The following is a 21,358-nucleotide window of genomic DNA, read 5'->3' as shown; positions in this document are numbered from 1 at the left end:
AAGTTTATATTTATATAACTAAAGTATTTTTAAAATAAAGTTATATTTTAAAATATTAGCTATATTATATACTATATTTATAATGCAGTTATTAATTTATAGTAATAAAGAATTAGTTTATTACTTTATTTATTTTTTATTATATTTAAAAGTTTATTTTTTAATATAGAAAAGTTAATATAGTTTTCTTTTTTTATATATTAATAACTATAGGTATATTATAGTTATAGTAAATATATAGTTGCTTTTTAATTTATTATTTATTAAAATATTAAGTAAATTTTTGTTTAATAATATTATTAAAATAATTCTTTTATTAAAATACTTTTCTTTTTCTTTATTATTATATTTTAAATTAATAATATTTAAATATTATAAGTTCTTTTACTGCCCTTCTATAAAAGATATTAATAATTTTTTAAATAATATTAGTTTTTAATTTTTTTATTTATATATTATAAATATTTTATTTTATTATAGTTTTTAAATTCTTTTTATTAATAATTTAGCTTTACTTTTTTAATTTTTTTTTATTTATATTAATTTTATAATTTTTTTAATTTATATACTTTATAAAATTAATTAATATATTTAAAAAGGCTTATTTTATTTAAATATTTAAGGGGTTTTAAAATAACTATTTTAAAAAATTAATATTATTAAATAGCTTTTTATATAAAGCAATATAAATTATTATAAAGTTTTAAGATTATATACTAAAGGATATATATTAAAAAAATATTTTTTTTAGCCTTTTATTTAAAATACTTTATATATCTATAAGTAATATAATTAATTTAATTAATTTAATAATGCAGTAAATATACTAGGTTAATAAAGTTATATTCTTTAATTATTTTTTTATAATTAAAGCCTTAGGTAAGTGCTTAATTAATAATAATAGTTTTAATAATATATTATATTTTTAAAGTTTACTTTTATAGGTTATTTAAGTAAGTATATAATACTATTAAAGTATTTTTTATATTTATATTTACTTTATTTATAATATTATATTAAAATAAATTAAATGCTATAATTTTAAGGGTAAAATTTTTATAATATTATATAATATTTTTAGTTTTTTTAAAGTAATGTTTATAATTATATTATTTATTATTTTTATTATTTTCTAAAGCAATGCCTTTAACTAGGTTAGCTAGGTTTATAAAATTAACTTAAGGGATAAGTTATTAATTAAGGATTTTATTATTTACTTTTATATTTATTATTTAAGAGTAATTTAAAAGTTTAAATATAGATTTATAAAAGTTATAGTTATTATTATTTTTAAAAGATTTTAATTATTTTAATAAATAAATAATTTTATTATTTTTATTTATAATATATATTATTTTTAACTTAAAAATTATAAATTATTTTTTTTTTAAAAACTTATAATTCTTAGCTATATAGTTTAGCTTTCTATAATTATAGTATTTAAATTTCTTTTTTTTCTTTTATATTATATTAAGGTTTATAAGTCTAGCTATACTATTATTATTTTTAATAATTAATTTTTATTATTTTTTACTTTAGTTTAACTATTTCTTATTAAAGCTTTAGTTTTTTATATTAAATTTATAAAGTAAATTATTAACTTTAATATATTCTTTTATAAAAAAAATAAAATTATATTTAATTTAATTTTTATTATAAACCTTTTTTTTAATATTTTTTTTAAGTTTATTATAAAATTATTTAATAAAAGTAAGTTATTTTTATTTAACTTTAAAAGTTAAATTTTTAAATTTTATAATATAATTAAAATATTTTCTTTTTTAATAAATATTTATAAATTTATTTTTAGCTATATAAATTTCTTTAATATTTTTAAATACTTTAATAAGTTTTTTTTTAAATTATTTAAAACTATTAAAAACTTTTTAAACTTAAGTTAATAAAAGTTTATTTAAGTTATTAAAGTAAATATTTTATATTAAATAAAACCATTTAAAAGTAGTTTTTTTAAAGTAAAAGGCTATAAAGGAAGTTTTTTTATATTTTATATTAAAAGTAGTTTTAAAATCTTTAAAGTAAGCCTTAAGCTAGGTTTAAAAAGAGTAAAGTTTATTAATTTTATTATTAAATATAAATAAAGGTTATTGTTTAATAAATGCCCTTATATCCTTTTTAATAAACTTTTTATTATTAAGTTTATTTATAAAAATTTTATTTAATTTATATATATTTTTTATTAATTTAATAGCTTTATTACTATTTATATTCTTTTAATTAAAGGTCTTTTTTATAGTAATATTTTTATTATTATTTTAAATAAAAAAAAAAGTTTTCTTTAAAGTAAATTAACCTTTAGTGCTGTTTTAAAATATAGTAGTTTAATTACTTAAAAGATCTAAAGTATTTTTTTAAATAAAAGTTATTAATATATAATATTTTAATTTTATATTTAATATAAAGTAGCTAGTTTTTAAAAAATAAACCTTTAATATTAGGTTTATATTAACAGAAAGATATAAGGGATTTTATAAGCAGTTTTAATTATATAGCTAATAACTTTAAATAAAAGTTTAATTTAATTATTATATAAATGCTATATTAATAATTAATTATTTAAGCTATATTTAATAAATATAATAAATAGTTTTATATAGTAAGTTATTCTATAGTTATTACTTATATAAGTTATACTATATCTAATAAAAATGCTTCCTTAAAGTTGCAGTTTTATTTTATAAGTAAGTATATATTTTACTAAGAATATATTTCCTTTAATCTAATTGGTTGTCTTGTCTGTGGTTTACCCAGAGGTATGTGCTAAAGGGATCTTATGTGGTTGGTTCGTGACAGAACGCCATGACAAAGACTTTTCCCACTGCATGAGCTATTTCTAGTGAGAGACTGTTGCATTTTTTCTTACCCGATGTTGAATAAAGAAAGGAGGGAGACAAGGGAGTAGCCACACAAGATGACAGCTTCTGCCCCCGATCAGGACACGTCTTCTATAGATTGTGCTACATCGTTGCAGCGAGCTTTCAATACTACGTCAGACCTCCTGAAGTTTTGCTAACGAGGGTGCTGTGAGATGTCAGCGCGGTGCATAAAATATGGAGGATGCATAGCGTATCGCTGCTACTGCTTCTCGTTGGCATCAACATAAAACGCACCTCATCGGGCCAAGATAAGATGTTTGAAGATATTCAGTACTATGCAAATCGATATATTCAATACAAGTGTTTTTAGACGCAAATCGACTTTAGTAGGGAGGAAAGATCTAACCTCTTTAGCCAACATTCAAACCGTCTTTACCATCCATAGCCATCTTCGCAAACGTTGACCTAAAATTTTAGTAAATAGACCGCTACATGATTCAAGCTTTTGACATTCAATTGATCGTTAGTGCAGCTTAAGAAAAGTCCAAATAACTTGGATCATTATCCCTATAGGGCTGTATCATATCATATTCGATTATGCGAATAAAATAGATCAATTGAGCTGGTATTTCACATATGACAGGCTGATATGTAACATCAGTTCCAACATTTAAATGGCAAGACATAGACATTGACTGTCGAAATATTATCGCTTTGAGCTTCTATAGCCACATTTATCACGACAATATTTAATGATCTTGCTGCCAAGAAATAGTGCCTAACCGCTAGCGCGATCTAGATGAAATACCCATTGACTGAATAACCATCATAAAGCTGACGGTTGGTACCGTATATAAGGCGGTCAAAGCTTGCTGTCCAAATATTATCTATTGCTGCCATTATTAATAGAGGTAGATTAAAAAAATAGGATATCTTTTTATGTTTCTAATTTTTTAATTTTGAATAATTAATGCCAAGAGTATAAAGAAAAACAAAGTCAATCGCATGACATCGAATACCTTTGCTACTAGCTGAGACCCCCTTTGTGGTACAAGTCCTTGGTGACGACAGTGGTGTAGGTCAAATTTCAACTGTGTATCATAATTATACATAACCCATATTGCTTAGCTCCAGTTGCATAGTGCCAAGGCTGGAAGCTTGCGAGCTGGAAGACAGTAAAAACAGTAATTAGCTGAAGCTTCCCAGGTTGCAAAGACTGCAATATATTTGAAATTTCCCCCCTCTAAACTATTTTGTAACTCTAAAAATAGTTCAATCAGGTCAATCGGGCCAAAGTCTTGCAACTTCATAGCCCATGATTTAAGCTAATAAGTATTATCCTTCCTCCTATAGCTGGACTTTTATCCATTCGTTTCAAAAGTATGCCTAGCAGGCCGCCTGGAGGCTGCCGAAAAACTCCTTGCGTTAACTATCGAATGCGTTGATCAATAGTCTAGATGCAGTGCACGTGCCTCTCTCATACACGTCCTATTACTATTCCCAAATGGCAAACCCCCTTGCATCGCTTTCACCGAGTCACAAGCCACATCTCCACCTTTACAAGGCTGCGGTGTGACCAAGATGCCAGCATTCCATTGCAAAGTCTATAGTCAAACTAATAGGATGGGTAACCATTGACGCACTTTTCTTTAACACCAACAGAAAGTAATGACGTTTGAGCTAGCTGAAGAAAGTCAGAGAACGGCGATTACTGTCTCTGGTGTTCGCCATGACTGCTGAATGTGCACTGTTTTGGAATATGTAAGGCTGATTGCATGTGAAGGATCGCTTATGGAGGGTTGCACTACGCGGCGGAGCCATGCATGACCACATATGTGGCGTACAAACACATAGAAAGGGGTGTGAACGAACACATATAAGAGAGCGGCTTGAGAGCCTACCTCTAATACAAACATCATCTCTCTTTCCATCACCTCATCTGTATTGAACAAGAAAAAATACAATAAAATAAAACTTCCATCAATCATACAACATGAACTCGGATCCAAATTTTCAGGGCAGTCAGCTCAAGCCAGGAACAGCGGCCTATGACCAGGCAAATGACATCTACGCCACGTCTACGTATGGGCAGGAACGCAACATGAACCCTGGAGAGATCCTACAACCCACAAGCATAGAGGATATCCAGGGTGTTGTTAGATATGCCAACAAGTTTGGCAAGCCTATTGCCATCAGGACTGGTGGTCACCAGTACAGCGGTGCATCCTCAACGGGCCCCAATGGCATCCAGCTGGACTTGGAACTTACGTTCCGAGACAAGAATAAGGACCTTGTATTGATCCGCGATACAGCCAACGACAAGGTCTATATCAAAGCAAGTGTCAGCTGGGCCTTATCTGAAGTCTACGAGTTTCTTTTGGCCAATGGCGTCTTCATGCCCACAGGCCAATGCGCTACGGTTCATCTCGGAGGCCATGTCCAGACAGGCGGCTATGGGATGCTGGCTCGATCCTTTGGGCTTCTCGGCGACTACATCCGTGAGCTCCATATTGTGGATCACACTGGTGAACTGGTCACAGTAACCAAAGAGAAGCAACCCGACCTGTTCTTTGGCCTGCTCGGTGGCAGCCCCGGCAACATAGGAGTCTTGACGCACTTCACTGTCGAAGTCCAAGATGACAAAAAGTACCAGGGTTCAAAGGGCCTTTGGATGGCGTTCCACTACCACCAAGACACTTTAAAGGAGCTCCTCGACATATTAGTAGAGAAAGGAGAAGACCCAAACTTCCCGCGCAGCTACGACTTCACTGTCAATGTCGTCAGCAGAGAGACAAATCTTCTAGACCTTTTCCCAGGCTCGGAAGACGAGCTCAAGGAGACATTGCCAGATAACATTCACGACGGCAAGAAAAACTTCGCCAACGTGTTCAAATTCAAGTACGCAGTCATTGTTGTGTATGCCCAATGGGTCAATTTGGGGACCGACAAATTCTCCCCAGATCTTTTCAACCGCATCAAGGGTGTCACTCATGATCTCTTCAAATTTGGCAAGGAGACTGATAAAGATACTCCAATGTCCTACATTACATCCATGTGGCTCTTCAGAAGCCGGCGCGAGTTCCCCTACCCTTACATCAAACGCACTAACACGACCAATTCCACCACGCTCTCCAAGACTGGATGGTCCAAGTGGTTCTCTGGGCGTATCAACGAAATCATCTCCAACAAAGGCAACGGCCTGTGGGTCTCATCTCAGTTGCAGGTTTATGGCGGGAAAGGGTCCATGTTCGCGAACAACGCAAACAATGGCACTGCCTATGGCTGGAGAGATGCCACTATTAGTGGAACCTGGGATGTCTTTCATCAAGATAACTATGAGGGGGCCAAGAAGTGGCAGGATGAGAACGATGCTGGAGCGGCTATTTACTTTAGCAAAAATGACCGCCGCGTTCTCTGGGGCTCGTATGGTGATTGGGACATGAAGAAGGTTTGGCCACATTATTATGACTCTGAAACGTATGAGAAGCTGCGGCAGATAAGGAAGAAGGCTGATCCCAATGGCGTCTTTACTGCCAACCCATTTTGTGTGGAGGCAGCGGAAAAAAGTGTGTGCTCGAGTTTGTAAACGCTCATTTTTAATTGATCATTCACTGAACTCGCTTGTTTAAGGGTAATAATAGTTAGGTTCATTAATCGGATCGAAATTGAATTCCGAAAGTGTATTTAGCATAATATATTCGTTCATAAAAAAGTGAATGTCCGCCCTGTATGAGACCATACTGGTGCACATAAATTTGATCGACCTATACCAGAAATGAATCCTCTCTGGCCTTCAATTTTTCAGGGTTCATCTTGAAATAATTTTGAGGTGCTACCAGGGCATATCTCAGATTCGAAAGACGGTATATCTTACGCCATCCACAAAGATGTCACCCGTCGTAGGAACATCTCCAGTACAGTATGATGATGTAATGTACTGACATTGTACTTCTGTCAGGGGCACATTAGGCAGTAGCTCGCATCATCGAGCAACAACGCGAGCGGTTGGATCTTTCTTTTAGTCACATCCAGAGCTCTATACAATATCCTGGAGTGGAAATTGCTGTCTTCTGGGATGCAGAAGATGTCATGCCCTGGAGCGTTTTATCAGTATTTGAAGATGTTAGTACTTTCTTTGCTCTTATAGCCATGGCTATTAAGTTCCCAAACTAATGCTGTATCGCGTTACATGTAAAAGAGAGGAACATCAATTAGATGGCGTCCCGCCATACAACATTGACCACCCTGCACCGTCATCGGCTGTTGATTCTCCCTTATCTGAATAGTGAATAGTAAAGTAAACAATACCTTACTTTCTTCCAGACTAATAATACGCGTCTAGATAATCTTGGAAGATATATACTCAGGTATTACCAATAGGCCTTGTTAGTGTAATAATGGCCTGCTAAATAGAATTAGCCGCTATTTATTAGTTTATTTGGTATAATGAGTCTTATATGTTGAATTGGCTTGATTTTTAGCACATACAACCATTGGTAGTGGAAAATTCGGGGTCCCAACATTGCTACTTACACTCCCTCTGAAAAACCCTTGCCGCATCCGCCTCCCCTTCAGGCTACGTGTTACCTCTCAAAGCATTAATTCTGTCTGTACAAAGATATATAGTTTATGTATTTATTATATATATAAGAGTTTTATTATTACTATTATTATTCCTTTAGGAATTTGCTGAAACTATTATATACTTTAGTATAAGATATATATTTATTAATCCTGGCTATTATTAATATTTAGATATTAGGAATTATATTTTAATTATAGTTATAATTTTATTATATATAAAGTTATATAATAATACTTTGAATAATAAAAAAGTAATATTAAATATATATAAAATAATAAATAAATAAAAGGTATTTTTAAATTTAACTATAGCTATAGGTATAATATAAACAATAATTAAATATATAAAGTTATTAAAATATTAAATAAAAATTAAATAAAACTTATAACTATTATTAATAATAATTATTATATTAAAAAAAATTTATTTAATTAAAAAAAATATAAAATTAATATTATTATTAAAAATATAGTATATTTGTTTATAAAATAAAAAATATTATATAATAATAATAGTTATATTAATTTTAATTATATATATAAATATTAAAAAAAAATTTTATTTAATTAAAAAAAATATAAAATTAATAATATTATTAAAATTATATTATATTTTTATAAAAAGTAAAAAGTTTTTTTTAAAAAAATTAATACTATATATTATTTTAAATATTTATATATATTATAGATTCAGGCTTTGTCTGCCTATAGCTATAGGGCCTTATATAGCTAGTTAAATAGGTGGATTGGCGACTTATTTAATCTTATTTAATATATATTCTTTTGTATAGTACAATTGGATAGGGCCCTATCAAGCCCTGAAGGCTATTACACTAGCTATTGTTTAGCCCTTATAGAGTTAGTTCTTTACAATATAAAAAATTATATTATTATATTGATATATTTTATTTTATTTAAATATTTTAATAAATTTATATTTACTTTTATTAAAGTAATTATAATTTATTTATAACTTTTATTAAATAAATATTTTTTTTAAAAATTAATATTAAATTAATATATATATTTGTTTTTTATATTAAACTTTTAGTATTTATTTTAGATTTATTTATTATTATTATTTATAAAAGTAATTTTTTTTATATATTTTTATATTTAAATTTATAAGAATATAAGAGTATAGGATAGTAATTTAATAATTTAGTTTAGAAGATTATAATTGTAACTATTTTATAAAAGTTCTAATATAAATTAACCTAGAAATCCTTTTTTTTGTTTTTATTTTTTATTTATTAATAAAAAATATAATAAAAAGTTTAATACTATTAGAAAGCTTAAAATCAAGGCTTTCTACTAGTATAACTTATTTTTTCTAATTTCTTTAGTTAATATGTTATTAAATAGTCTTTATATAAGGTTTTAAGTGCATTTCTATTATCAGACCGGCGGGGCGGCCTTCCGAGGCCTTCCAGGGCTGTTATAACCCGACTCTTATGGTTGCAACAATAGGCTTACAGGGCAGGCACGGCTGGATTAACTATAATTTAATAAATTAATTAAAAATAGATTGAAGATTTATTTATTAATTTAGCTTAAGATTAATAAATATTATATTAATCTTTAAAAAGATTAATAGTTATTCTTTTAACTTTATTTAAATTAATTAAATATATAAATTTACTTTTTATATTTACTTAAATAACTTAAATAATTAATTATTAATATAGTTTTATATTTATAAATTAAAAAATACTTTTAATCTTTATTAATAATTATTATTATAATATTATTGCCTATAGGTTTTTTAATTTATTTATTAATATAAACTTAAAGAACTTATTTTAGGTTTATTTTTTAAGAATTTACTTTATATTAACTATTTAATATATAATTTATTATATATTAATAACTTTTATTTAAATAATTACTAAACCTATAAATAATATTAAAATAAATAACTTTTAAAACTTTATTAAATCTATAGATTAATCTAGTATAAAAGAATAAATATAATAATAAGCGCCTTTACTAAATCTATTAAATCTATAAAACTTTATAAGCTATTTAATTATTTTTAAATAATTAATTTAATAATTAAAAATATAAAGAATTAATAATATATAAAATATTAATATTTTATAATAATAGCTTGCTATATTTTATAACCTGCTAGTAATATTACTAGCTATAGTATTTGCTGTAGTTATATTTATTATATAATTTATTAAAGTAATTAAAAAATAACTTAAAGAAATTCTTAGGCTTCTTTACTTTAATAAATTTAATAAAAACCTAACTAAACTATATAAGTTTTTTAATAATTTTTAAATTTATTTTAAATATTATTTTTTAAACTTTTTTATATTTATTAAATTATTTAAATATATTTAATATATAAAAACTTAAATAAATAAAGCAGCAAAAGATTAAATTAAAGTAATTTTAAAAGATTATTAAAAAAATACCTTTAATAAATAAAAAGCTTAAACTATAGTTATTTTTATTAATTATAATAATTTTAAAAAAAAACTAAAAAAGTTTTTTAAAATTATTAATAAAACCTAAAAAATAAAAAAAAAATTTAAAAACCTTAAATAAAAAGAACTATATTATTAATATACTTTAATATTCCTTTAGTTATTTATTAAAGTAAATTAAATTAAAGATTTAAAAAAAGAAATTTATTACTATAGCCTTAAGCCTAAAGTTAAAGATAAAATTTATAAAATAAATTAATAAAAAATTAATTTTATTAACTTTATTTAAAAAGCTATTAAAATTAATAATTAATAATAAAAAAGAAAGTAAAAATAAAAAGCTAAAAAAAATAGTATTATAATTAAGCTTTATTTATAAGCTAACTAAAAAAAGAAAAAAAATAAATATATTATTAAAAATAATAAAATTAAATTAAGTAAAATAAACCTTAATATTATTAAAGCTATTAAGTTTAAAGAAAAATGTAATTTCTATAGTAAAATAAGCTATAAAAAAGCTTATTATTATTTTAAAAAAAAATAAAAAAAAATAAAAAAAATCTTAAATAAAAAAATAAAGAAGTAATTAATATTATAAAAGAAAGTATATAAGTAAATACTATTATTAAAATACTTTATACTAGCTTTAGTTAAATTACCTGCTATAATAATATATATTTAATATATAAAAGTAATAAAAATAAATTAAAATACTACTTAAAAAAGCTAAAGAAAGTAAAATTTTAAAAAGAAGTTAAAATTAATACTTTAACCTTTTATAAATTATTTAATAATAAAGATTTAAACTTTAATATAAAATTAATTTATAAATACTATAGATTTATTAATATTATTTATAAGTATAATAAAAAATAAATAATAATTTAAAAAGAAAATTATAATTATAATAATTATTATTTATAAAACCTTAATTATAAATACTAAAGATACCTAGACTATAGATTTATAAAAAGATATTAATATAGTTATAAGGGTAAATAATAATAAAATATAAAAGTTATATATAAATTTTTTAAAAAAGAAAATAAATTAATTAAAAAATACTTTAAAGAATAAAAAAAAGTATAATTTAAAAAAAAAATAAAAACTCTTAAATAAAAAAGCTAGTAAAAATAAAATTATTTATAATAAAAGTAAAAAAAATTATAAATATAATTTCTATATAGCTAATAGAAAATATTAATAGTAAATTAATACCCTTCTAGATATATACCCCTTTGCAAAATATAAAGCTACTTTTAAAGATAATAATAATAAATATTATTAATGCAGTTCCCAGGAACTATAATATAATAAAACTTACCTAAAGTTTAATAAAAAAATATATAAATATTTATAATATTAATTATAAAATATAAACTATTATTATAAAAAACTATAAAAGTTAAATAAATTAATTTTATTTTATATATATTAATATAATTTTTATTACTTTTAAGACTTTAATTATAATTATAAAGGATATAATATTTATAACTTAATAAATAAAGAATATAATTATATATATATTTTAAAAGCATAAATAAAAGAAAAAGAAAAATAAAAAAATAATAATAATATTTTAAAGAATATTTATTATAAAAATAAATTTAAAGTAAGTATAAAAATAAATAAAGGCTATTAAATAAAACCTAAAAAATACTTATAATTATATTTTAATTTATAATATTTTTAATGCTTTTAATAAAAATTATAAAAAATACTATTAAAAAGATTATAATAATATATATTATTAAATATATATATTTAATAAATTAATAAATTAATAAAGTAAGTAATTAAAAAAAGTTAAAATATAAAATTACTTAATAAAATATTTTTTAAACTATAATATATAATACTATAGAAAATATTATAAAAAAAAACATTAATTTTATTAAATAACTTAAAAACTTTTATAAAAAAACTATAACTTTAATAATTACTTAAATAAAAAATAAAAAAATAAAACCTTAATTAAAAAATATTATTAAATAATTAAAAAGTAAAATAATTAAATTAAATATTAATAATATAAAAAATATTAATTTAAGATATAGTAAAAAAGCCTTTTAAATAAAATTATTATTAACTTAATTAAAATATTTAAAAAAAAATTAATAATTAATAAATATTTAAACTAATAATTAATTAAAATTTATATAAATAATAATTTAAATTATAATTTAATTATTAATAATTTAATAAATTAGCTTAAAATATTATATATTATTAAAAAAATATTATTAATTATCTTTAATATTATAAATATAAATATAAAAATAATTATTATTTATAAAATTAATTATTTTTTTATAATAATTATTAATTAAATTAAAAATATTAAGTTTAATATATTAAATTTATAAAACTATAATATTTTACTAAAATATTTATAATTAAAAAAATATAACTTTATAATTAATTAAAAAATAAAAAAGATAATTTAAAAAGAAAATGTTTTTTTAAAGTTATAATTAAGCTAAAAAAGAGGTAAAGAAAGTAAAGATATACTTATAGACTTATAATTAAAACCTTTTATATAATTAAAGAAAAAAAATAAAATAAAAAAAATAAAGCTAAAAAAATAAAACTATATAAAAAAGTTAAATTTAACTTTAAAAAATTATTAATATTATTATAATATAATAATTAATAATAAAAAGTAAAAATTATATAAATTAATAAAATTATTATTAAATAATATATAAAACTAGCTAAATTTAATATAATATTAGCTAAAATAAAAAAATAAATTAAAAATAATAAAGAAAATAAACCTTTAGTAAAAATATTAAAATAATATTAAAAATATAAAAAACTATATTAATAAGTCTTTAAAAAAAGATTATTACTTTATTTAAAATAAAATTATAAAATTATTTTTAAAAATAAAACTTTACTAAAGCTTTATAAAATTTATAACTTTAATAAAATAAAGCTTAAAATATTTAAAAAATAGCTATAAATATAACTAAATAAAGAATATATTAAAGTATTAAACTCTTTAATAAAGTATTTTATTATTTTTATATTAAAGAAAAATAAAAAGCTTTATTTAATTATTAATTATAAATAATTTAATAAAATAATTATTAAAAATAAAATACCTTTATTATTAATTATTAAAATTAAAAAAAAATTATAAAGTATAAATTAATTTATAGCCTTAGATTTTATAAAAGTTTATAAATTTATAAAAATAAAAATAAAATATAAATAAATAATTACTTTTAAAATAAAATATAAATTATTTAAATATTTAATTATATTATAAAGATTTATAAATATATTAATATTATTTTAAAAAAAAATTAACTTTATTTTTAAAAAATACTTAAATAATTTTATAATAATTTATATTAATAATATTTTAATTTTTTTAAAAATATTAAAAAAATATAAAAATATATTTATAAAATATTATAAAAACTATAAAATATTAAGTTTTTTATTAATTTAAATAAATATTAATTTTATATTTAATAAATTAAATTTTTTAAATATATTATTATATTAAAAAAAATTTAAATAAACTTATATAAAGTTATTATTATTTATAATTAAAAACTTTTAAAAATTTATAAAAAATTTTAAAGTTTTTTAAAATTTATTAACTATTATTAAAGATTTATTTAAAAATATAATAAAATTATAAAATTATTAATTAATATTATTTAACTTAAAGAAAATAAAAAAAATAAAAAAAATAAAAAATAAAAAACTATTTTAAATTAATAAAATAAAATTAATATTTTAAAACTTAAAAATATTATTATAAGTAAACTTATATTTATTATATATATTTTAAATAAATTTATTAAAATAAAAATAAATACTTTTAACTTTATTTTAAAAAAAACCTTAAAATAATAAAATAAAAAAAAAAAACTTAAATTAATAGCCTTTTTTTTTAAAAAATTATATAATTTAAAATTAAAATATTTTATTTATAATAAAGAATTTTTAATAATTATTAAAGTATTTAAAAAATAATAATACTATTACTTAAGAAATAAATATAAAATTAAAGTTTATATAAATTATTAAAATATATTTTACTTTATAATTATATAATAACTTTTTATATAATAAATTTATTACTTTAAGTTTTTAATAAACTTTAATTATAAAATTATTTATTATAAAAGAATAAAAAATAAAAAAGCTAATGCTTTAAGTTAAAAAAAAAATACTTTAAAGAAATTTTTAAATTTAAAGTATAAATTTTATATAAAAATAATTAAAAAAATTATAAATAAATTAAAGTTAATACTTTATTTATTTTAAAAAAAATATAATTTTATTTTTAATAAAATTAAAAATTAAATTAAAGATTAATAATTAAAATAGTTTTTTAAAAAAGTAACTATAATTAATAAACTTTTAAAATAAAAAAAGTAAATTTAAATACTAAAGAAATTATAAATAAAAGTAATTTAAAATATTTATTATAGTATAATTACAGTAATATATTAAAGTATATAAATTATTTATAATTATATATTATACTATTATTACTTTAAAGAACTTAAGTAAAAAGTTAAAGAAGTTATTAAAAAATATAATATATATAAAAAAATAAAAAATAAATAATATTAGCTATATAAAAAATTATAGTTTATTTTAGTTTTTAAATAAAATTAATATACTATTATATTTAACTATATTATTAATTTATTAAAATTAAAGAAATTATTAATTAATATAATTTATAATAGTATTTTTATAGTAATAAATAAGCTTTTTAAATAAGTTTATTTTTTACTATATAAAAAGTCTTATATTATAAAAGATTTAATATATTTTTATATAAAGTATATATTTATAAAATATAAATATTAATAAAAATTATATTAAATAAAAAAAATACCTTTACTTTTAAGTTTTAATAAAAATTAATAGCTAAATTTAAAACTTACTATAAGTTAAGTATTATATATTATTTATAAATAAATAGCTAAATAAAAAAAATAAACTAGATTATTAAAGTATATTTATAATACTATATTAACTTTATATAAAATAATTAAATAAAAAAACTTTTTATAGTATAAAATTAATATAATAATTTTATTTTAAAATCTATAGAAGTTATACTATTTTATATTAATTATAAATTTATATTAAAAGCCTATAAATTACTTTATAATAATTTAAATATAAAAAAAAGCTTAAATTTTAGCTAAAGATATAATTTAATTATAAAAAAAATTTAAAAAATAACTTAAGTTTATTTAAAATTATATAAAATAATAAGTTAATTATATAAAAATTAAAGGATTAACTTTTTAAAAAAGGAATATAACTTATTTATTATAGTATTTATATAATAAAAAGTTATTAAATATTAAAATAAATTAATTAAGTAATAAATTAAACTTTAAAAAACTTAAATTATTTAAAATTTTAAAGAAAATTAAAAAAATTAACTATAAGTTAAATTTATTTAATACTATAAAATTAAAAACAGCTGTTTTTTATATTTTATTATTAAAAAAAGCATTAGTAAATAAAGAAATAGATAAGTTAATTATAAATAAAATTATTATTTAAAAAAAAAAAATATAAAATTAAAAAATTAACTTATATATAAGTAAATAAAAAAACAGGTAAATAAAAATATTTTATAAAATAAAAAAAATATAATTTATTTAAAAATATATAAGTTTTTAAAAAAAAACTTAAAAAGAATGCTTAAGTAATTCTATAAAAATATTATTAATTTTTAAAAATAAAAATAATAATAGGTTTAAGTTAAATGTAGACTAATTAATAACATTAATAATAAAGAATAGGCTAGCAGTAAAGTTAAGCTTTAATATTATAGCTTAATAAGCAGCTGCCTCTGCCTTTTTATATTTTACCTTTTTTAATTCTTCTAGATTATTAATCCTTTATATAATAACATATATTATTTTCTTTAGCTATAATTATTTCTATTTTTAAAGATATTTAATTTTAGCATTAATAATTTTACACTCTTCTTTAGCTTTTTTTAAAGTATTTTTAAATTAAGCATAAAAAAAATAATCTTTTATATTTATACAGGAAATAAAGAATAAGCATTATATAAAGATTTATTATCTCTTATATATTTAATATATTAAGTTAAATCTTTTTTAAATATTTAATACTTTAAAAAATAGTGTTTTTTTTTATTTAAATAATAAATATAGTCTTTTATTTTAATAAAATAAAATAAAATAATTTTAAGAAAAATATTTTAATGCTTTATCTTTAGATAAAATTTCTTATAAATATTTATTATAATTATTAATTAAAAAAACTAAAATTATTAAAAAAGAAAAACTAATGTAGTAAAAGAAAAAAGGTAGATATTTATATTTAATTAAATAAGGTTTTAAAAATAAAACTAATAAAAGAGAAGTATTATATTATAACCTAACTCTTATAGTTATAATAATAGGCCTATAAAGCAGGTATAGCTAGATTAACTATAATCTAATAAATTAATTAAAAATAAATTAAAGATTTATTTATTAATTTAGCTTAAGATTAATAAATATTATATTAATCTCTAAAAGAATTAATAATTATTTTTTTAACTTTATTTAAATTAATTAAATATATAAGTTTACTTCTTATACTTACTTAAATAACTTAAATAGCTAGTTATTAATATAGTTTTATATTTATAAATTAAAAAGCACTTTTAATCTTTACTAATAACTATTATTATAATATTATTACCTATAGGTTTTTTAATCTATCCGCTAATATAAACCTAAAGAACTTGTTCTAGGTTTATCCCTTGGGAATCTACCCTATACTAACTATCTAGTGTATGGTTCGTTACAAGGGCCTTCTAGGATTCCTGTTACCTTCCTTTACAGACTGTAAATAAGTAAGTTTGTTGATTTTTGCTGTTTTCCTTGATTTTGTAAAGGTACCCCCTTATGCCTTTGAAAGTGGGGTAAATTAGGCAACCTGATTGGTTAGAATTGCTTATATAAGCAAGATTCTAGGCTTTTGATTGGCTGATTTCGTCGGGAGAACCTTTTGTTTGAATTTTTCGATTGATTTAAATAGTTGAAAAATGCCCTGTAAGGTGCCCTGTAAGGTGCCCTGTAAGATAGGTCTTTTTAATAAGAAAAATATCTTATAGCACCTATTTTTATAGGCTTTTTTCAGGGCTTTTAAAGCCTATTACCTTTAAAATTAATTTTTATAAATAAACTACTTAATATAGTAAATATTTTTAGTTTTTGCTATATTATATAATATTAGAATACAGCATTATTGATCCTTATTAAAGATAATGCCCTTGTGCTAGGATAAAAGGTTTAGAACCGCATCTTGATTATATGTTGCCGCAGCCTTAACAGCCTCCTCTATAATAGTAATCTAGTCTCCTCGCCGGTCAAGGAGCAATGCTATTACTTCTTTGCCATTCTGCCAATTTCCTGCTAACAACCTCCTCTGTAATAGTAATCTGGTCTCCTCGCTGATCAAGAAGCAATGCCACCATCTCCTGGCACCCCCGCCATTCCCAGCTGCAGCCTTGATGACCTCAGATAATCTCTCCCCGACAAAGCAACTAGTACACCAAAATCTCCTCATCTTTTTCTCCCCCGTCCCTCCATTTTTTAAGCACCTTCTTCATATCCGCCGCGATATTCTGAGCATAGTCAGGCCCAGCAGCCCCGGCAGGCAAATCCGCTGGATTCCCCCTCACCCAAGCAACAGGTTCTTTAGCAACACCCGCGAATTTCTTCTTAAGTTCTTCAACCTGCTGAGGCTCATAGCCGCGACCGAAGATTACCGCGCGAGGAGGCCGGCTGTAATCGTGGGTTCCGATCTCATCGGGGCTCCGAGACTGAGGATCGCGACCTACAAGCAGATGCGGGAGCTCAGCCTCTGCAGCCTCATATGACAGGATGAAGTGGATGACTGAGGAGCATTAGCACCATACTCTGTTTATTTCAGGATTGTATATCAAGAACCTTCATATTCAGGCAGCAGGTGCTGGGAGATTGATTTCCCCATCGCGGGTATTTTGCCGCAGGCAACTACTGGCATTGGCTGAGTGAATGAAGACATGTTGCGAGAGCTGTACGCTGTACGCTGCGGATGAAGGTATTTCGGAGCATTGGAGATGGAGAATTATGGCGTTAGATGAGGTCGATGATTCGATTTATATTCCTCGTTGCGGCGCGCTCGGTCTTGATAAGTTGATGACGTTCATGAGAGCCTGTTTCCTCTAAATCCAGCCCATTTCCTCTAAATCCAGCCAATTTCAAAGCCAAAACTTTGGGCGCAGTTCGGGCCAATCGTGGCGACCCACCGATTTTTCGATTATTCAACAGTCCCGACAACACACCCCGATGAGTAAAGCAACGCCGTCACGTCTTTTTCGCGTTCTCAGATTCTCCATTACATCACACTGCATGTCTTCAAGAAAAAGAAAAGGCCTCAAAAGCAATACACGATGGTCGAAGCAATGACTGACACGCCCGCGCCTCGGAAGAGAGGCCGGCCACGAACTGTGACGGACGATCGGCGAGTTCCTGAGGTGGGTACATAGCGAACAACTACAGAGCAAGTTGGAACTGACTCAAGGAATCCAGAGACGTCGAAAGCAGCTTCGCGTCGCGCAGCAAGCATATCGCAGGAGAAAAGAGACCACGATCGTCACGCTGCAATCTCGCGTACAGGAACTCGAGTCGGGCTTTGAAGAGCTCAGTGAGTCGTTCCTTTCCTTCAGTAGTCTTCTGTTCGAGGCTGGGATTCTCCAAAATCAGCCTCGTGTCACATCTGCTCTGCAAAAAGTTACACAGCAATGCCTGTCGCTTGCCAAAAGTGGCTGCGACGAGGCCGAAGAAACACCTGCAGCCCCGGCGGACGTATCGCCATCGACGTCTCCCACGCTCAACGATACGCAAGATATAATCTCAAATTACAATCCACTCATAACGCAACTTGATTCATTGCCAATAATCCTTGACGCTTTCCAGTCCTCGTCGGTTCTCGCGGCTCAATGGCCTGGACAATGGCCTGGACTATCGCAACTACCCCCCATGCCAACCTACCAAGAACCAGCAATTCTACCGTTCGGAGTTGTCTTGCCGTCTCCGAATATCCCCCTTTTATCCACCCCTAGTCCCGTTTTGAATTTCCCGACCACAGTATCGCCCGACAATATCTTAAAGCAAGGGCGCTGGACACTCTCACACCGCCTGGTCCGACAATGCTGCGAGATTGGATACCATTTATTAATAAGCTCGTCTGGAGACGAATCAAGGGTTAAAGCAACCTTCGGCAAACGATTGACCATCGACGAGCGCAACCGCTTGATCTCCGGATTCGTTGACGTCATGCACGACGAAATAGGAAACGTGATCGAGTTGAGGACAAATGTTCTCAATTCAAGGAGGAACAGCTACTCGCCTGAACAACTCGCCGTTTCCTCTCGAACGTGGCAAATTGTCATTGAATCGGGTGCTGATGAGTGGATGGATACGAGTGGTGTGCAAAGGCTGCTACAGGAGCGAGGGATTCGTATTCAGGACCCGAGCTCAGCCCTCTCCAGACCCCGGTTCAATTCGGCTCCTCAGCTCAACGCAGCGACCTTCATTAAATGCGAGTAATGCGAGATCAATGGTTCTTTGTGTCTTCCTGTCCGTGCATTTACTGACCTTGTCGTAGACCTTTCCCTCCGCCCTATCTGTCTCGGTCGCGGACCAGCGTTCCGAAAGCGTGATGTTGAGAATGCCATTCGCCTTGCAACTTTTGATGATCCTGGGGCGTTTAACGCTGTGTGCGAAATACCATGAATTATATATAATAACAATAATTGTCTACAATAGATATAATCTCGGCTTACTTTGCATCATGCGACGATTGGAAACAGGATCCCACTGTGGAGTTGAGGAAATCCTTCCAGTGCATATGTTCCCTATTTGCATTTTCTTTAAAAAAAAAAGCGCCCTTTGCATCCCGGCCTTCATTTCGACTGTCACTTTAGCGTCTAGGAACTTGTCTTTGAAACCCAGGGCTGGACTCCAAAATCACCCATATTCTCCATTTACATTTTCTCCCTTTTTGGGTCACACAAATGCTCAGGCACATTTCTAGTCACGTCGACGCCAAATAGAGACTCTGTCATGGATCACCCCATTCTCACCCATGCCCACAGTGTGCGTGCGCTCTGGCTGCCAGTGCGCCACTCTCTCCAGGCCCGCCTTGCTGGGCTCTCGCAACGGATCCGCATCGACAAGACCCTTATCGTTGTAGGAGATCTTCTCACCGGGGTGGCTCAGGTGCTCCATGTAGGCCTCGGAGGGAGAGGCAAATGGAGGGCCAGGGGCCAAGGGGTCCTTATGACGAGGAGACTCCAGACAGATCAGATTGCCTGCAGGTGAGGGAGCAAGGAGCTCGGTGTGTCGGAGAGCCCATTTAGGACGGAGCTCTGGGTTCAGAGCACAGAAAAACTAGATGGTTGTTAGAAGGAAAGACCAGAAAGACCAGAAGGATCCAGGGCGGGTCGGAAATGGCACATCAAAAGCCCAAAGACAGAGAGTGAAGCATCTTGCAGGTCCCCCTGTAGAATACAGAGTACAAGTGGAGAGAAAAAAGAGCAATGATGGGATGAGCCCAACAGCGGCAGTTAGTATACATACCGTGTAATCATATATAACATCAAATCCATTTCGAGGTACTCCAATGTCCTTCAACCAGGTATCATCAAAGAAATCCCCTTGGACGAAAGTGACCTTCCCTTTCCCAACTTTCTCGTCTCGCACACGGTACCGGCTATGGTTCTCCTTCTCCTCCTTCTTGCACGCATCAACAGCCATGGCGCTGCACTCCAGGCCATAGGCATCATACCCAAAGCTCGCCAGTAAGAGTACATCGACTCCACGTCCACAGCCCGGCACCAGGGCCTTCCGCCTCTGACCGTCCTGGGCGATGGGCCCGCCAATGGTGCCAGCTCGCTGGACCAGGGTGTCTTCTAGCGCGGGGTTGGGAAAGCCACGATCCCAGGGCAAATTATCACCTTTGTCCCAGAGGGCCGCCCAGCCCTCAACATACTTGTCGCCCTGATATTTGGCAAAATACGCTTGAACATCCTTGGGATCAATGTTGGTAGGAGTCGTCATGGCTGTGGGGTGGTGATGGAGTCGGGGGAAGTTGGAGGTGCTCGCTCTGGCGTGGCAGTGATAAACAGTGTAAAAAATTAGGAATAGTACCGAGTGGTCAGAAACTATTGACTGCACAGGCAGGTAAATGATACTGGGTGCACGGCGTCTGTTCTACTTATGCCTCTCTACACCCGTAATTGAGTGACTTTACGCCGTGATTAGAAATCATTGTCGATAGGATAACCTCAAGCTCCGACCGCGAACCAGTAGTCAGGTGTTGGGTCGAAAGTTAATCAGACTTTACCTGTTTATTCATCATACCGATTAATCAGTCTTTACCTATTTATTTATTAAACTACTACAGTGGCATGGGATTGGCCCAGGCGGAAATCTTGGA

General features: G+C 26.0%; 5 protein-coding genes across 5 annotated transcripts; 3 read left to right on the top strand and 2 right to left on the bottom strand.

Moving 5' to 3' along the window:
• Window positions 1-4,750: 4,750 nt before the first annotated feature.
• Window positions 4,751-6,559, top strand: TrAFT101_011207 (uncharacterized protein). The gene has a single exon (XM_024909087.2). It carries the CDS (start codon window positions 4,828-4,830, stop codon window positions 6,418-6,420), a length of 1,593 nt encoding a protein of 530 aa, XP_024755011.2. The 5' UTR covers window positions 4,751-4,827; the 3' UTR covers window positions 6,421-6,559.
• A 162-nt stretch (window positions 6,560-6,721) lies between these two features.
• Window positions 6,722-7,436, top strand: TrAFT101_011206 (uncharacterized protein; the record flags this gene model as incomplete). Its single annotated transcript, XM_066129177.1, has 3 exons — window positions 6,722-6,733; window positions 6,804-6,956; window positions 7,335-7,436. The coding sequence occupies 3 exons, from the start codon at window positions 6,722-6,724 to the stop codon at window positions 7,434-7,436; spliced, it is 267 nt and encodes an 88-aa protein (XP_065985308.1).
• A 9,822-nt stretch (window positions 7,437-17,258) lies between these two features.
• Window positions 17,259-18,033, bottom strand: TrAFT101_011205 (uncharacterized protein). The gene is made up of 2 exons (XM_024902874.2): window positions 17,824-18,033; window positions 17,259-17,770 (listed from the first exon to the last, which is right to left on the bottom strand). Exons 1-2 carry the CDS (start codon window positions 17,918-17,920, stop codon window positions 17,418-17,420), a joined length of 450 nt encoding a protein of 149 aa, XP_024755010.1. The 5' UTR covers window positions 17,921-18,033; the 3' UTR covers window positions 17,259-17,417.
• Window positions 18,034-18,195: 162 nt separating this feature from the next.
• On the top strand, window positions 18,196-19,806 carry TrAFT101_011204 (uncharacterized protein). Its single transcript, XM_024910376.2, has 3 exons — window positions 18,196-18,392; window positions 18,448-19,459; window positions 19,526-19,806. Exons 1-3 carry the CDS (start codon window positions 18,309-18,311, stop codon window positions 19,651-19,653), a joined length of 1,224 nt encoding a protein of 407 aa, XP_024755009.2. The 5' UTR covers window positions 18,196-18,308; the 3' UTR covers window positions 19,654-19,806.
• A 14-nt stretch (window positions 19,807-19,820) lies between these two features.
• On the bottom strand, window positions 19,821-21,204 carry TrAFT101_011203 (uncharacterized protein). The gene is made up of 2 exons (XM_024909086.2): window positions 20,500-21,204; window positions 19,821-20,310 (listed from the first exon to the last, which is right to left on the bottom strand). Exons 1-2 carry the CDS (start codon window positions 20,977-20,979, stop codon window positions 19,951-19,953), a joined length of 840 nt encoding a protein of 279 aa, XP_024755008.2. The 5' UTR covers window positions 20,980-21,204; the 3' UTR covers window positions 19,821-19,950.
• Between the last annotated feature and the right edge of the window lie 154 nt (window positions 21,205-21,358).

This window comes from Trichoderma asperellum, chromosome 7 (genome assembly GCF_020647865.1).
Source record: "Trichoderma asperellum chromosome 7, complete sequence".
NCBI classification, from domain to species: Eukaryota; Fungi; Ascomycota; class Sordariomycetes; order Hypocreales; family Hypocreaceae; genus Trichoderma; species Trichoderma asperellum.
Note: the sequence above shows the minus strand (reverse complement) of the source record. Positions and strands in the feature narration are given on the sequence as shown.

What these genes read in the sequence shown, in the direction of transcription:
- TrAFT101_011203 (XM_024909086.2), bottom strand. Translation starts at nt 20,979, where the DNA reads ATGACGACTCCTACCAACATTGATCCCAAGGATGTTCAAGCGTATTTT. An exon ending in ATGTTATATATGATTACACG is followed by an intron (nt 20,311 to 20,499) that starts GTATGTATACTA and finishes ACAACCATCTAG; the next exon opens with TTTTTCTGTGCTCTGAACCC.
- TrAFT101_011204 (XM_024910376.2), top strand. Translation starts at nt 18,309, where the DNA reads ATGGTCGAAGCAATGACTGACACGCCCGCGCCTCGGAAGAGAGGCCGG. An exon ending in ACGATCGGCGAGTTCCTGAG is followed by an intron (nt 18,393 to 18,447) that starts GTGGGTACATAG and finishes CAAGGAATCCAG; the next exon opens with AGACGTCGAAAGCAGCTTCG. An exon ending in CGCAGCGACCTTCATTAAAT is followed by an intron (nt 19,460 to 19,525) that starts GCGAGTAATGCG and finishes ACCTTGTCGTAG; the next exon opens with ACCTTTCCCTCCGCCCTATC.
- TrAFT101_011205 (XM_024902874.2), bottom strand. Translation starts at nt 17,920, where the DNA reads ATGTCTTCATTCACTCAGCCAATGCCAGTAGTTGCCTGCGGCAAAATA. An exon ending in CCTGCTGCCTGAATATGAAG is followed by an intron (nt 17,771 to 17,823) that starts GTTCTTGATATA and finishes AATGCTCCTCAG; the next exon opens with TCATCCACTTCATCCTGTCA.
- TrAFT101_011207 (XM_024909087.2), top strand. Translation starts at nt 4,828, where the DNA reads ATGAACTCGGATCCAAATTTTCAGGGCAGTCAGCTCAAGCCAGGAACA.